Raw genomic sequence first — 16,080 nt, forward strand, 5'->3', positions numbered from 1 at the left:
AACAGAACAGAACAGAACAGAACAGAACAGAATAGAATCTTTATTGTATCCGTTAAGAAAACTACATTTCCTCATCGGATTATCTGCAATACGTTTTTGGTGCTAAATACAAACTAGCAAAATATGTAAACTAGAGTAATAATATACTATGATACTCCGCACCAAGCAGCCTTATCAGCCGTACCACCACTCAGCAACTGATTGGGATAACACGACATAGCGTATCGTGCTGTCTACTCGTGATGCAGGCGGACGTGGTTTAAATTACTAATTAAATCATAGACCATTATATAATAATAACCAGTACGAGCATCACGAATAACAGCGACATCCTCTCAGTATAAGTAAACAAGCTAATTTCTAAGGCCAACAATTCAATCTCACTTTCTCATTGTGCTATCTTATCAGTGGCTCCACCAGGACAAGGCATAATCATTTTTGTTCAGGTGCCTATAGCTGTGTCTGTTATCAGTGAATTGGTAGGGGTACCAGTGGTAAGGATACTAATTATCAGTTGGTAAGGGTAGCATTGGTATAGTGGTACTAGTTACCAGTTGGTAGGCTAGGGGTACTAGTTACCGATTGGTAGGGTAGGGGTACTAGTTACCGGTTGGTAGGGGTAGCATTGGTAGGGGTACGAGTTACCAGTTGGTTGGGGTAGTAGTTACCAGTTAGCAGGGGTAAAGTCAGAGTAAAATCCCTATGACTGGGTTCTAGGCTACAACGATAACTTACTGTCAGCTTGACAATTACCATACTAGTTATATGAGAACAGAGAAAGGTCGTTCATATCAATGGGAAACAGAAATGGATGAATTATGAAATGATGGCAATGATGGTGAGATAAACACATAATATGGAATGCTACTAAATGGTTCAGTATTTTGTTAACGTCTATATGGACATTTTGGGCTGAATGAAACAGATTCAGAGTGGATTTTCACAAGAGTAGCTTGTCTTGGTTGGCTTAGAGATGCTCCTTATTTACTGATAAGGGAACATTAACAATTGTCAAATTTTCCGTGTTAACAATTGCCCGATTTTACTAACATGCATACATAATACACACACACACACACACACACATATATATATATATACATACATACATACATACATACGTATATACACACACTTACATACATACATACATACACACATATACATACATACATAACATACATACATACATACATACATACATACATACATACATACATACATACATACACACACGCATGCATACACACATACATACATAACAAATATACATACATACATACATACATACATACTTACATACATACACACACACATACATACATGCATACATACATACATACATACATACATACATACACACATAACAAATATACAGCTAGAAATGTAGAGATTCAATTTAATATCATTTTATTCACAATTTCAACATATATATTGTTGACATAAATTGAAATGCCATGTATGCTATAGAACAGGATAAAGAGTAAAATAACAATATGATAAAATCATCACAGAGAAAGAATAACACAACAGTGTGATTGAACTTCTCAATCAATCCAAGACTTTAACTGAAAGACAATATCTGTAAAGTATGGCAGTGATAATGCTATAAATACTACTATCACCAGCATGATTAACGTTGCTGCAATACTTGCTGTTTTTACCATACTATGAAATATGAATTACTTTTCGCAAATAGCAGATACCTGCTTCGCCAATTTCAACCTTGCTTCCATCCCCATTTTCAGTACAAATGGTTTGACTACAAGTTGTAAAACAAGCAGGCATGTCATTTTATGATATTTAAGAGGGGAAACAAGGGTTGAAATTGAGGAACATTTACAGAAGAATTTTGGACCAGCCAAGTAAGAGCAGCTCCCAGCGCCCGTGTTACTCTCAACACCTTTAGCATCATCTACATACTAGAATGCCAGCAAACATTGAAATGGAAACACAACTCCATAAACTGTTCACCTTTGAAAAGTTTAAACACTGTACACATTTTATTCCATACAAAAATAAAAAACAATAAACAATCCTTTGAATAGTTCACAATTTCTTCAAAAAATCTTCTTTGAATTGTAGCATATACAATATACCATACGAATCATTGTTGTTCTATCCACACACGATTAGTCATCAATTTTACACTTCTACTTAAAATCACCAACTAATATTTCAAAAAATCTCTTCCACCTTCTTGATGCCCGCATCAATCGGTGGTTAACATAATATACAAGAATGGAACTCTTTAATATACAGACTACATAAAACACTGAACAATTAACTTCACGTGAAAATATCTCGACAGAAATCAAACAGTTACAAAAGATAACAAGATGGCAAAATTCTAACATAAAAAGTGAACAATGTAACACTGTACAATCGCCGTCTATTCATTGATGTAACAAAATTCACATCTGTTGACATGTTCTTTGGAACAATTCCAAAAAAAAATAATCAAGCAAAGAGTCAATATCTCTAACAACAGAGGCAATATATGAAACAAAAGGTCAATATCACCTACAAGGAGGCAATATCTTCTACATAGTCAATATTGCCTATAAAGTCCTGACATATGGCTTGTTTTCATTACATCTTTCAAGAACTTTTGTATTTGAAGGAAAATCCCCTCCATTTCATCAACTGCATGGTATAGCACCTTTTAGTTGTACAACAACATATGTAAATGAGGATGCAACTCTGTCCCTGATTGGTCAATTGTCTTGTTACATATCTATTTCTATACGGCTGTCATCCTCTGGCTGTCATCCTCTATCTATCGGCCTGACTTATTTCACGTCTACTTATTGCTGTCCTGTGCTTTTTTGTGTGTGATATCTTCTTAAATGCTGATTGGATTAGTCCCTGTGGATGTCAGGTCGTTGACTTCTTATGAGTCATAATCAACATCAGCGTTTCCAATCCATGCAGAGTCTCTCATACAGAAAGACATATCACATGACTGTCAGCTGACTGTAGACCCAATTCACGCGAGTGTAGGCTTCCAATCAAACAGCAAATAGGACAATACGATGACATCACAGATGGAATTTGAATGAGTTGTTTGCACCATTCCCGGTTGTGTGAAAAGTCAAGAAGTTACAGAACTGCAATCTGTAACTATGGTGATCAAATTTACTCGTCATCTTTGTCGAGAGGTCTGATGCCAACCATCTGGTGGATTTCTTCTGGGGTGTATCCGAGAAGACTTTGAAGATCGCAGACAAACCTGTACACATAGCGTTTTCCAGATGTCTTGTGGATGATGTTTTTGTCATAGTAATAACGGAGTCCACGGCTGAGTTTTTCGTAGTTCATCTTTGGTTTGTTCTTACGTTTGCCCCAGCGACGTGCAACCTCATCAGGGTCTGAGAGTTTGAATTCCCATCCATCTCCAGTCCAACTGATCAGATGTTGGCAGGCTTTGTCTGTCAGCATTTCAAGCAAAAATTGCCACAATTGAATAGGTCCGCTACCTGCAATTTTCAAAAAAAATAGGAAAACGCATGGTTAGAAACAGAAAAGTTTGTAAAATTTGCATTGTTAAAAGACTGTCAACAAACTATTACAACTTGCTTCCATGCTTCATTATCTGAAATACCTTTGAAGAATTTGACAAATAACATCCTAAAAAGTGTTCACTTGTGAAAAGAAAGGAACCATATTATAAACATGAACTAACCTGAGTAGCCTGCAAGAACAGCTGCTTGAATGACAGGGTTTGAAGGGATATCTTGACTTGATGTACTTGTAGCTGGGGAGTCTGATCTTGGAAGACTCATTGTACTATTGTAACTACTGGACAGATCTGGTTCAGCTTTGGAGAGAGGAACTTGTTGATAACTACCGTTGAAACTCCCGTCTAGCGAGACATCAAGACGACCAAAGTTTGCTGTAAATGGGAAAAAATAGAAAAGCAAATTTAGTAATCTTTCAATGGGAAATTTATATTGCCTATAAAATGTTTACTTAGCTAGTTTCTATTCAGAATCCATTGCAAGGAAATATATACTTGTGAATCTACTACAGGTTTATCATTATTGCAACTCATAATCTAAAATTTCTTTTTGATAAATCTCACTCCTTAGAATATATTGCTGATAACTTACTTGTATTAAGACTTTTTCCTTGGAATGTGACGTTGGGTTGTGGTTGGTGTTCCAGAATCATAGATCCATAGAAATCCAAGTTTTGATTGTCACTATAGCTTGAACAAGGTGATGGTTCTTGGCTGTAATAATCTGAACTAGTGTCTTCTTGTTTGATGTTCAGTAGTTCCTCAGCGTTGACATCGTTAAGCGTTTGCAGTGATTCAGTAATGGATGGATAGATAGAATCGCTGTAATTGGTTGTTGGTGGAGCACTGGATACAGGAACTGCTTTAGGTTGCTGTGGGTTGCTGTATCCTGGAATAATACATAAAAAACTAACATAAGTAATCAACTCAGTAGAATATAGCGCTAAACACTCTACAAGCTGATAAATATCACACAATATTCATATTTTTTTCAATTTAACCACCCAGGGTGGTCCTTTCAATTGTATGAAGTCATACAGTGATTCTAATTTACATAATTCCTAGGTGGTCTGACCCTTAACCTCTCATAAATTAGCAACCATGACAACAACAGGCAGAGAAATGACATGGTTTCAAGTACATCCTGAGTATAAATCAAGTGTGGTGGTCTTGCTTTTCATAACTCCAATAATCTGTCAAGCCCACCCATGGTGTCTTGAAGTGTTTTTCTTTGTTTTGCATTGTATTGTCTATTCTTTGGAAACCAATATTATAACTGACTGATGGCTGTTCACTCTTTTCATCTCAGTTCTTTACACTCTATCAAATCTAATTAGGTTACAATGATTGACTATACTCAGTTAGTTGACCACCCAATCCTTGTTTTGTTATAGCTATATTAATGAGATATTCACTGACATAGAATCAATAAGGACTAAGCTAAACAAAGACATCTATCTGTCAAACATCACCATGGCAACACAGGATGAGAATGAGATCACCATGGCAACACAACACATCATGGTCACAATCTCAAAAGAGAAGTTGGATCTCATCTGAGATCAATTTTACATATACACATGTAAATAAATTTACCTTTTGACAAAAAGTCATCAAAGTCTGGCATACAAGTGGCTTCATAGAAACTTGGTGGTACTTGATCTAGTGGTACACTGGTGGTTGTGCTGGTGGTTACTGTAGATACAGTGCTCGACATTGACATAGCTGACATTCTGTCACTTTCTGTGAGTCAAAAAAACAAAAAAACAATTTAATAAAACTTCATTTGTGATAATATATTTCTGATTAATTTCTAAAATCTCAATCAATAGCAATCATAAAGAAGTCACAAAAATTGTCAGTGGAGAAAAGAATCAACAATTTTTTTTACCTTTCTGAAGCATGTCCAAATGTTCCCACAGGATATCTCCGGCAAATGGGGGCGCTCTTGATAGAAACTCTTCCTTTGGCATACAGCAGAGGTCATGACCTTTCATTGCAAACTGTGCAACTACTACTCCCTCCAAACAGAAGTCTCTGATAGCCCATAATAACCAGCTGATCACATGACTTTCATCCCAGCTCCTTGGATCTGAAGTAAAGATTTGAAAAAGTTATGATTAGGAACAAATGAATGTTATAAATTAAATTTTCAGATCATGTCAAGGTTGATGCCGCTTCGTAAAAATCTATCATCATTGAAACGATTTATTTGAAAAACACTAAAATGAACTTCTAAGAAACTGAGTAAATGTGACTGATGAATGGCAGTGTATCTTAGTATCGGAGTCACAACTAAAATTGTAAAAAATTTTAAGAAGAAAAAAATGTTTATCTTACCTGCTGGGATTCCTTGACGTTCTTGTTCTTTGTGGAAACTTTTGAAACTTTCTGTAACACAAGCATTGACCAAAGCTTTGGTTCTTGGTGTTGGTGGAACTTGTGGATGCATATCTGTAAATCAATACAAGAAAAGCAAAAACTTGGTTAGAAGTTGAAAAATACCACCACACGCAACTTGTTGCTGTAAAAAACACAAACAAGTTTAAAAATGAAAAAAAAAGTAGAGAAACTAAAATAAACTTGTAAAAGTATTTACCCTGTGTATTAATCCAAGAATTACACTTGTCTATACAAGATGATGTACTTGGTTTAGTATAGTAAACATGGTAGGTTTGCCAAGATGGGTTATCCCAGTGGAGAACCATTGTGAAAATTTACAAGTATTTGAAAAGTGTGGCTTCAGTAGCTATACTGTTCACTCTGGAAGTGTCCAAACTAACTGTTAACAACCTGCTACCAACTACCTGTATATATAGTAGTAGGAAATGATGTCATCTGAATAATTAAATATCAACCAATCGGATTGAGTCACTTGTTATGGCTATGCAAATTTACTAGGGGTCAACCTCAGTCAGCCCGCTCTTGAAGACATGGGGGCAGTACTGTTCTGTTTCCTTCTATTTGTCAGTTATTGACATTTCACACACATAATAGCTGTAACCATCAACCCACAAATTCTATTCAAAACAAACTGTCTGGTTTTCCTGTCTTGTTTGTGTGTACATTTTTAGCAGTCAGTATTTTTCACTTATCATGACCTCTCGGACATTGCATTCAGAGACTTTCATTTTTTCACACTTCACTGGTCACAAACACAATCTCTTTCTTTCATCTCATTCTCATAGCCTAGAGTGATTTTTTTTTTACTTTCTCATCATCTGCTTGTCAATCATTTGGGATTTATTTAGTGGTTACAGAATAGAACAACAGGTTTCATTGAAGCTTTACTTTTAATACTCAGCTTGAGACCAGATCGTGGTTTAAACTATTTCTTCCCCAACTGTTTCATTAAACATTATGACCATACAAAACTTCACAAATGAAATGCAGGAATGTTACTAAATAAACTTCACCCTTTAAATACTGTTTAAAAACATGTGAAATATTTCAGTACAGGAGAGTGCAAAATAAAGAAGCCAAATTAATCTACAAGATTGACAGCAATGACCAGCAACAAACTTGGCATGTGTCCAAACACAATCATTAAATAGTTGAACTGTTTACTAAATCATCAATGACAGTAAAAAGAAGAGGTGAAGGAACCTGTTACTTAAACCGAAAATATTTTTCAACTTCTATCTACCAACTAATCAATCAATCGATGAAGTGAATTGTAAGTGGGTGAACAAACTCCAAACTTGGTGCTCTGACTGCACTGAGCTATATGGCGCCACCTAGTGACACAAGTTGGAAATGATTTTCTCTCACTCCACTTTGCCGAGCTACAGGGCTGCCTTGCTGCTGGCCATCACTAATTGTGTTCATTTTCGCAACGCAACTAACTTTGTTTTAAAACTAAACAGATCTAACCAGCTACACTAGGTTTAGAACCGAACCTCCAAAAAATCATTATTAATTTATGAAAAGCTGACTCATCAACTCCACTAGGTAGGTGAATGACCTGCTGGCCATTGCTCCCAAATGAATGATATTAGCTAATTAGAGCCACAGGTATACAGAAATGTGGGTGGATTATTCAGATGACATGACCTCTCTCTAACTTTGAACTGTTGTGAGTGGGATCTCAGCAAACAAAGTGTTCAAACAATAGAATTCAAACAAAACAATACATTCCTATTGACTGACCCACTATCAGGGAGTTTATTGACACCACATTTTACAACTTGTTAACCAAAACACTTTGTGTATAGAAACTACCCACTGAACAAAACAGTTACTTTACGTTCAACATTCAGTTACTAAACTACACTTTTTTTATAGACCAATTTCCTTATTTTTATGTTTTCCACATCTAAATAACTGCACTTTTATATAAATATTCTCCATATTTATCCTACACTTCAGAGTTAAAATAATATGCTTTGGAATACTAACCTCTATCTGTGTTTACAGGTAGATGCAAATTTAAGTTGTAAAATTGAGTTTATTGAACTCAATTTAGCCACTATTAATCTTTTTTTTTCATTTGTATTCAAATTTTGACATAACTTATAATGTATGTGAATAATCCTTATACATTAGTCATTATCATGGATTTGGCACTGTTCCAAAAATAAGAATCACCAACCTCCTATAACCTATTCCTGTGATACCAATTAGCTACATTGTATCAAATAGGTTGGTAAACTATGACTATGACAAACCTACATTCCCAAGATATTCCTTCATATACATTGATAGTTCTAATTTTAATTGATTTCCATAGCAACAACAAACTGACTCATTATATCAGAAACGCTTTGTCCCTTCAGACTAATTAGTCAATTCATGATACTAACAACACATTGAATGTCAACACTTCAGTTAATTTTGGAAAAAAAATTCTAAAGATGTGATGCTCTCTTCAGACAGATGTCAGGGAGAATGGGACCCATTATCACTTGTAAAACTGTACAGCAATGAGCAATGGTAAACAGCACTAAGGGAAAGTACCAGAACTCCATATGATGTAAACACCAGCATATATCACTGTCACTGAAAAAATTTACAACCATCCTATTGGCTGATGAGGTCAGCTCATTATAATATCATTTGCATTGAATGAACAGTGACATCATCAATGGCCTATTTGCCCAATGACCATATATGGTAATGCTACTATGTTCAACAGAATAGGGTTGGGTCAGTGAGAGCAGTACCCATTGTGAATGAACAACGAATTATAGGTGGTTGAATGAATGAACTTTGTCATACTATTGGACAGTCAAATCCTAACTAATTTTATTCTAATATTATTGAAATTAAAACAGCCAGACATCTATGATTACAATCAATGTAGATTTACCAGGTCAAATTCAGTCCATATACTTATCGCCTGAATACATGCTACTAACCAAAATGCTGGAGGAGTTTTTGTCACAAATAAATTTATGAATGAACTCAAACCGAGTGACTTTACCTACCACTGAGTTGACAAAGTAATGTATTCCTATCACATAAACACATTTTAAACTCTTAATACAAGTATAGAAATGTAGAATATTTTGTTAAAGTTGTCATTATCAACATAGCAGTATGTGTTTGTATTGTTATCTTTGACACCACAGGGCCATAATGTGGTCTGTTACTTGTGTAATAATTATCTTTAGACAACACACAGGCAAAGAGGAAGGAAAAGTGTGTATTTTATATGAAAACTGATCCTAACCACAAAACTAACACATACTAATAGGCAGCTGAGTGTGCTAGATAAGGACGTTGTTTCCTGTCCTATCAGTGATAACCCATACAGTTCTCATTCTATACATAGACTACTAACCACAGCAGGTTTCGCTTTTAATTTGCCTCCTTTTGGTAGTCCTGATAAGCCATGACCAAAGCAACATGTTTCCTGAAGCACATGGCCTTTGCAGCAAACAAACAAACATTGATCCTACACACTGATCCAAGTTGATGACAATTGTAGACAGAGTGGGCGGATACAAAACTTTACAACTCACGACTTTTGAGACAGTGTCTAAGTACCCTGTCTGAAATATTGAAATAGTCAATACAATACTGGAAGACCAGACGATATCTTAAACTTAGCCTGTCTGACTTTACCCTCAACCAATCAGAAACTAGACGATGTCTAAACTTTACAACTCACAACTTCAGACAGTGTCTGAAATTAGCACTTGACCAATCACAGACCAGACACTGCCTTGAGATTGGTTTCCTTGTTTCCTGTACCTCATAACAAGTTTCTAGTACATATCCATTCATATGAACATTTATTAACCCACTCAAATTACACGTAAACAAATTGTGATGACTGTCGAGATGTTAACTACAACTTTTGAACAAAATTTTTATACCAAATCTTATCTCCAAAGTTAAACACGTTTTAAAAACTTTTTTTTTGTCCAACTCTACTATTAGTTTTTACTACAAAACTGTCCTGTGTATTAATAACAATAATTAAAAATTGTAATTGTAAACTAGTCTACACTAACCATATCAACCGACATTTCCACATGACTATCTCAAATATATTTACATTTCACTTCAGAAAGGAAATCCAAAATTAATTTCAAAAAATCGTCAGAAAACAGAACTAACTAGAAGAGAGAAGAGTGAACAGATAGCAGAACTAAACTACACAGGACAACTGTATATCACTATACTATGACAATCATGACATTAAAAGATGAACGCTAAATCTTAAAATTAACTTTTAGACGATGTGTATGAGATTTACTCAGTTACTGACACTGTACTACCATATCGAAAATGTCATGTGTTGATACATGTAAAACTTGGGTCTACACTGCTAACATAATGTACTATTATCATAGACATACATCATCATGTGATTCTATCAAAACACAAAGTTTCATAACCAACTCAAAACAGACACAAATGGAAAATAATATATCAAAGGGAATGAAAAAGTCAGAAACAGACAATGTATAAAAGAAAGGATGTGTTTTTGATGTACTTACCGATTATCTCGTCAGGCAACTCTAGTCCTGTTGGTACAACTTGTTGAGCAGATTCGTGGTAAGTGTAGAAATCACTGCCTCCTAGCATACTGTTTAGTCTATCCACTTCGGCAGCAAGCTCACCAGCAAAAGCCTAAAATGTCAATTATGCAAATAAAGAATACTGTCAACCAATCAGAAAACTTGTGGTTTGGGTTATTGCCAAATCAAGGTGAAGGAAAGGTTACTATAGCAACAACAAAAGTGTTACTAATCAGTTGTAATGAGATCTGTTGGGGATGAGTGGTAACAAGTGAAGGTTGTTTTTACCAAAATTAGAATGGAATGGAATCGAACTATAATTAACCATCCTATGTGGAAAAGTGAATTTTGAATGTACATCAATGTCTAACCAAAAGAAGTGGTGGAGCTGAAACACATATGTGGAGTAATGAATCACCAAGCTATCACATACAGCAGTAAACCCCCACAGAGAAGCAATTAGCATACAATCCATTCTTCAATTTGTATTAAGAGGAAGGGGTGTTCTTGGAAAGAGGGAAGCAACTGGAAATCGTATTCCCTCTAAATCTAGTTATGATATTAAAATGTCATTGACCACTGAAAAAAACAGAGGCCACACTATGAATAGGAAGCTGGAATGAGTCAAAATATGTTTCAACACATACCCGTTGACTCTAACACCCCCATCTTATAATGGAATCACCTAAAATCTTGTGGTACAGGAGAAACACTATCTCCAGTACCACACTTAAAATTTGAGGAAGTGAGAGCAGGTATAATTTTCATACCCCAATCATTAAATTGTCACTTAGTTGGACCAGATGAAACATATGTTGGAAAAGGTCAGATTGGAGATACTCTGGTCAGTGTGTGTCATAATCATTTATAATCATTTGGGTGAGTTGATGGCAGGTTGTGCTATAACATGACATATTGTGGGCCATCGAAAGCTAACTGTGTCACTTTATCTCATAACATATGAAACTTCAATAACTGCAAAGTTCTGGGGTTGAGATACAGTACTGCTAATGAGTGGTTATAAAATGCATTGGAGTGGTCGAAGTCACAATGAACTTATTACACATTTTCTATATCTTAAAATTATTAGCTTCACAAAATTAAAGAAAACAGTTAACTGTATTCCTAACTATTATGATCAAACAATATTTTATCATAAAACTATCTAATTGATGTGTTTACAGATGTGTGACGATTTCATTCATCCAAAGTGACGTCACATGATAGTACATTTTCAACCAACCGTGTGCGATTACGTTTTTAAGACCGCCCCTCGTACACTACCCTAAATCAATATTTTCTTATCAGGATACTCCGCGTTCACTGACCCCGTAATCCGTGTTCTTACGAACGTCGTACACCAAAACATAGGATTAATTAAACAAGAACTAAACTGATGCAATAATACAATGGCCTTAGTCACCGATGTAATGACACGACACCCAGCTTAAAAACTAAATGTTTCCATTTTTATCCCACCGACTGAATATTCTCCGCCATTTTGCATTTTAAATTTGTGATGTCGCAATAATCGTCACATTTGTAGGTGAATATAAAATTGACAGAATATCTGATAATTTAGTACGAAAAATTTCAAAAACGGTTTATAAAACTATGGGGGCAAAGCCGATTAGTGTGGGGCAGAAAAATAATACCACGCCGTGTAAATAAAATGTTATAAGCGAGCGTTCCTTGCTACCTGTTTTGACCAGCTATTACCTGACGTGTAATCTTCGTCAATGGGGGGGATCCACCTCGTGAAGCTAGATAGCACGTAAACATCGGACCAAGAAGTTGGTCAATGACACGTTTGACACCCATTGTTTATCACGACACTAGATTAACGTGCCGATCTGACATAAGAATGTACAAATATGTGGGGGTTGTGTCATTGAATGGGCGAATGAATGAAACAGTGCGAACGGCCGGCCGGCCGTCCACGTACGGACGGTATGATCAAAAACGTATGTCAAAAGCCGCTTACCTTTTCAATCTTGCGGGGTTTAGCGGCGTCTCCACCAGCTTCTGATAGACTGTACATGCTTTCCACCTTCATTGTAGAGTGTTGTTGAACACGAAGGCACTCAGACAGAATTAAACCTAGAAAGTGACCGATGAAAAAACAGTGGTTAGAAATCAGTTGGCACGTAGCTAATTCGCCCACAGTCCACATGGGTGGCAAACGCGAGCGCCATGTTGTTGTCGAATGAATGAATGAACGACTCGACTGTCATACGTACTGTATTTCGATGTCACTTGGGACATCGGACGAAAATAACATTAATAATCGTTCGTACATAAGATAATAAATAAACATAACTTACCAGGTAAAGTTTTTAAGTCTCTTACGACTTGACGATAATAATTTCTGTGGTTAAATTCCAGATACTTCGAGAAATTGTCGAACGGTGAGACGGTAAACCTCAGTTGAAGAAATCACAACACGATAACGGATAAGGAAAATCAGCGAAGATCAAAATTTCACTCGTATTATGACTAATTATGGACGACGTCTTCCGTAAACTGGTACACAGTATAAAATGTAGTATAAACAACTTCGTATAAAACTATCAAAACATATAAAACTGTATCTTTCGGTGCCACTGTGTCGATAGATCGGTGACTTGAACTGACGGGGACTAGCCAGCGCTGTGTTTTATGAAACTCGGGAAAGACCTAGGATATTAATATTCATGACTTGTTTACGTGCGAGCGTCAACGAATCTGAGCGTTGATTGGCCAGTTTTAAAATAGTGACGTGCCATTGGATCGATTCTGCGAAGGGGGTGGTGCTTTGTGCTAAGAAATATGTTGACTTTGTTTACTGACGTCACATTTGGTGACGTCAGGAACTCACACGATCAATGGAGATATTTAGATAGGCATTCATATGTAAATTTGATATATTGCCTTGTACAGCCTAAACCAATGAGAACACTGTACAGCTATCAGTCTTTATGAATGAATCGAGCTGGAGTTCACAGAAGTAATAAACATAACACAGTACGACTGCGTCAAACGGTTCTCAGAAGCACCATGTTGTTGCGTAGGCGCATATGACCATATATGGTCGATCTAACCTTTAGCCTTCCATTACTACGAAAAAACTTACATCAATGCTTCGACGAAATGGGTAATATAGTACTGTGAACGCTTATGACCCGAAATTAAAGTGTGAAATCCAAATTAGGGTCACGTAAAGTTTGGTAAGGAATATTCCATGGTTTTAGACATCAACTGAAATGTCTACGTATAATCAATAGAAAGGAAATCGACCCAAAACGTTCACCCCTTTAGTTCAATCAATATGTGGTTCGAAATCATTGAACCACGCGTGATCAATGAAATGGCTTTTCGATATCATCAATAAATATGACGAAAGTCACCACTGTCATTATTTGATACCTGTGTTATTTGCAAGTGTAGGTGGAACTGCAACCTTTATCAAATGCTATCCACTTTCAAGTAACGTATTAAAATGTATACTCATCTCGTTAATAAAAGCCGAGTGTGTTTTTTAATTTTTTTTTTCAAATTCGGAACTCGGATCACGACTACTGTGATGTTACCACACATAGTGATCATGGTGATGTCAGGAGAATGTAAATGATTGTACCAACATGAATGCAGTAATGTTAAAATTGTGATCTACATACATACATACATACATACATACATATATACATACATACATACATACATACATACATACATACATACATACATACATACATACATACATACATACACACACACACATACATACATACATACATACATACATACACACATACATACATACATACATACATACATACATACATACATACATACATACATACATACATACATACACACATATATTTCACAGTCGATTTGTCACAGTGTACGAGTGATCTAAATTATTTAGAAGGTATCTCTTTAGAGACTTCTAGTTGGATAAGAAGTGCTAGAATGTGTTCCTCGGACATGGAATAGATACTGACAATGATGTCTCTGTTAACACCTTGGAAGATAAATGTATCGTACTTGCAGTGAATGGTATATATTTATAGAGCCCTATTAAACAGGTTATAGCTATATATAGAGGCATTTGTTGATAAACCTCATCTTCACGTCTATCTCTGACAAGAAGACGGAAGTTGGGTTAGTGAGTTGTGGTTTACCTCAAAACCACATAATAACACTGACCAGCACTAATCATTTTAACACAAATTAATTGTACAGAAATTTAAATAACAAAGACAACAACAAAACAATATATTTTATTTAATTTTACCATTCTATCTTTACACTGGGTCCTATTACTAACATATGTACATTGATGTTACTTCAACATGTTCACATACTTAACGGTAGCAATAGTTTAGGAAACCCACCATGTTTGATTCTCTCTAACTAGTGTAGGCCGAGTCACATATAGCTTATCTTGACGAATGTTAGCAATCAAGAGATGGGGAGTCGGAGGAGGGAGGCAGTTAATTCAGAGAAACAAATTAACTCAGAAACGGAAAAAAACTTTTTGATAAATATCTAAGTTTTTTCAAACGAATTTCATCCTCCAGTGATATTAAAACCATCCCCATTTACGCTTTGAATGTGGAGCAAATAAGGGAACTTAACCGATTTTTTAAAACTAATCATGTTCTAGGCCAACCATAATTATGTTATATAGTAGACTTGCTCAAAATGTCTGGACATGCCACTGTCTGTTTCTCAAATGCTAGACACATTCAAATGGGTAAAACAAATCAACCCGAAAAAAACTCTAGACGTTGTCTGAATTTTTCCGACAAATTAATGAATGAGGACGGTAGTCTGGTTTGGTAGTGTCTCGACACAACACACTCGCCCCTATTAGACTAAGCAATACGCTAGACAATAGTTGAGTCACTTGATACTATATCGTCTCGTTTAACAAGGCCACTATTTAACACTTGGATCATAATCGTGTTGAATACTGTGCATTCAAACAAACTGTTTGAGTGTCCGCCCACGCTGTAAAGAAAAGTGCATATCACGACCCCTCGATGTGTTGGAATTCGATTGTATGCGTTGTCACTGTTTGTGAACATCGTAATAATGATATCATAAATGTACATTACAAGTAGACGTGATTTACTAATAGTTGTTAGTGGTTGTGTCGTGAGGAAAAGAACGCGCAGTGAAATATAACACATGTAACACGTGTAGAGAAAAGTTGTAGCCGGAACATACGTCATTTGTATATGGACACCCCTCATGATAAAATAAACATAATCACTTATACACGCTATGAACTGGTAGTTTTAGTGGCTGTGTCGTGAGGAAAAGAACGCCGCGAAGTGGAAAGTGACACACGTAACGTGTAAGGACACATTCTAGTTGGGCCATACACGAGGGTACGGGTACACAATATACCTAAATAGGCCGTCAGATGTATTAAACACACGTGATTTAATAATACATAGTGTTCTGGTACTTATTGTATTGGGGGAAAACAACAAGAAATTTTAAAAAAATACACGAATAATGAAAAATGTAGTCGGGGGCCACACACTCGGGTATTGAAAAGTAGCAATATAGACAATCTATGTAGGTCACGGGGTATAA

The 16,080-nt window shown here is 35.9% G+C and overlaps 1 protein-coding gene across 2 annotated transcripts; it reads right to left on the reverse strand.

The window, feature by feature from the left end:
* Nucleotides 1-1,969: 1,969 nt before the first annotated feature.
* Nucleotides 1,970-13,131, reverse strand: LOC144440261 (protein c-ets-1-A-like). Of its 2 annotated transcripts, XM_078129598.1 has the most exons (9): nt 12,813-13,131; nt 12,473-12,588; nt 10,468-10,600; nt 5,861-5,974; nt 5,412-5,612; nt 5,117-5,263; nt 4,113-4,409; nt 3,686-3,895; nt 1,970-3,479 (listed from the first exon to the last, which is right to left on the reverse strand). In XM_078129598.1, exons 2-9 carry the CDS (start codon nt 12,542-12,544, stop codon nt 3,139-3,141), a joined length of 1,515 nt encoding a protein of 504 aa, XP_077985724.1. In that variant the 5' UTR covers nt 12,545-12,588; nt 12,813-13,131; the 3' UTR covers nt 1,970-3,138. The 2 variants fall into 2 exon arrangements, with proteins under 2 accessions (XP_077985724.1, XP_077985725.1); XM_078129599.1 differs by lacking the exons at nt 10,468-10,600; nt 12,473-12,588; nt 12,813-13,131 and adding an exon at nt 6,120-6,307.
* Between the last annotated feature and the right edge of the window lie 2,949 nt (nt 13,132-16,080).

The sequence above is a fragment of the Glandiceps talaboti genome, chromosome 9 (assembly GCF_964340395.1).
Source record: "Glandiceps talaboti chromosome 9, keGlaTala1.1, whole genome shotgun sequence".
NCBI classification, from domain to species: Eukaryota; Metazoa; Hemichordata; class Enteropneusta; family Spengelidae; genus Glandiceps; species Glandiceps talaboti.

What these genes read in the sequence shown, in the direction of transcription:
- LOC144440261 (XM_078129598.1), bottom strand. Translation starts at nt 12,544, where the DNA reads ATGAAGGTGGAAAGCATGTACAGTCTATCAGAAGCTGGTGGAGACGCC. An exon ending in GTTGCCTGACGAGATAATCG is followed by an intron (nt 5,975 to 10,467) that starts GTAAGTACATCA and finishes ATTGATTTACAG; the next exon opens with ATATGCATCCACAAGTTCCA. An exon ending in TGTTCTTGCAGGCTACTCAG is followed by an intron (nt 3,480 to 3,685) that starts GTTAGTTCATGT and finishes TGAAAATTGCAG; the next exon opens with GTAGCGGACCTATTCAATTG.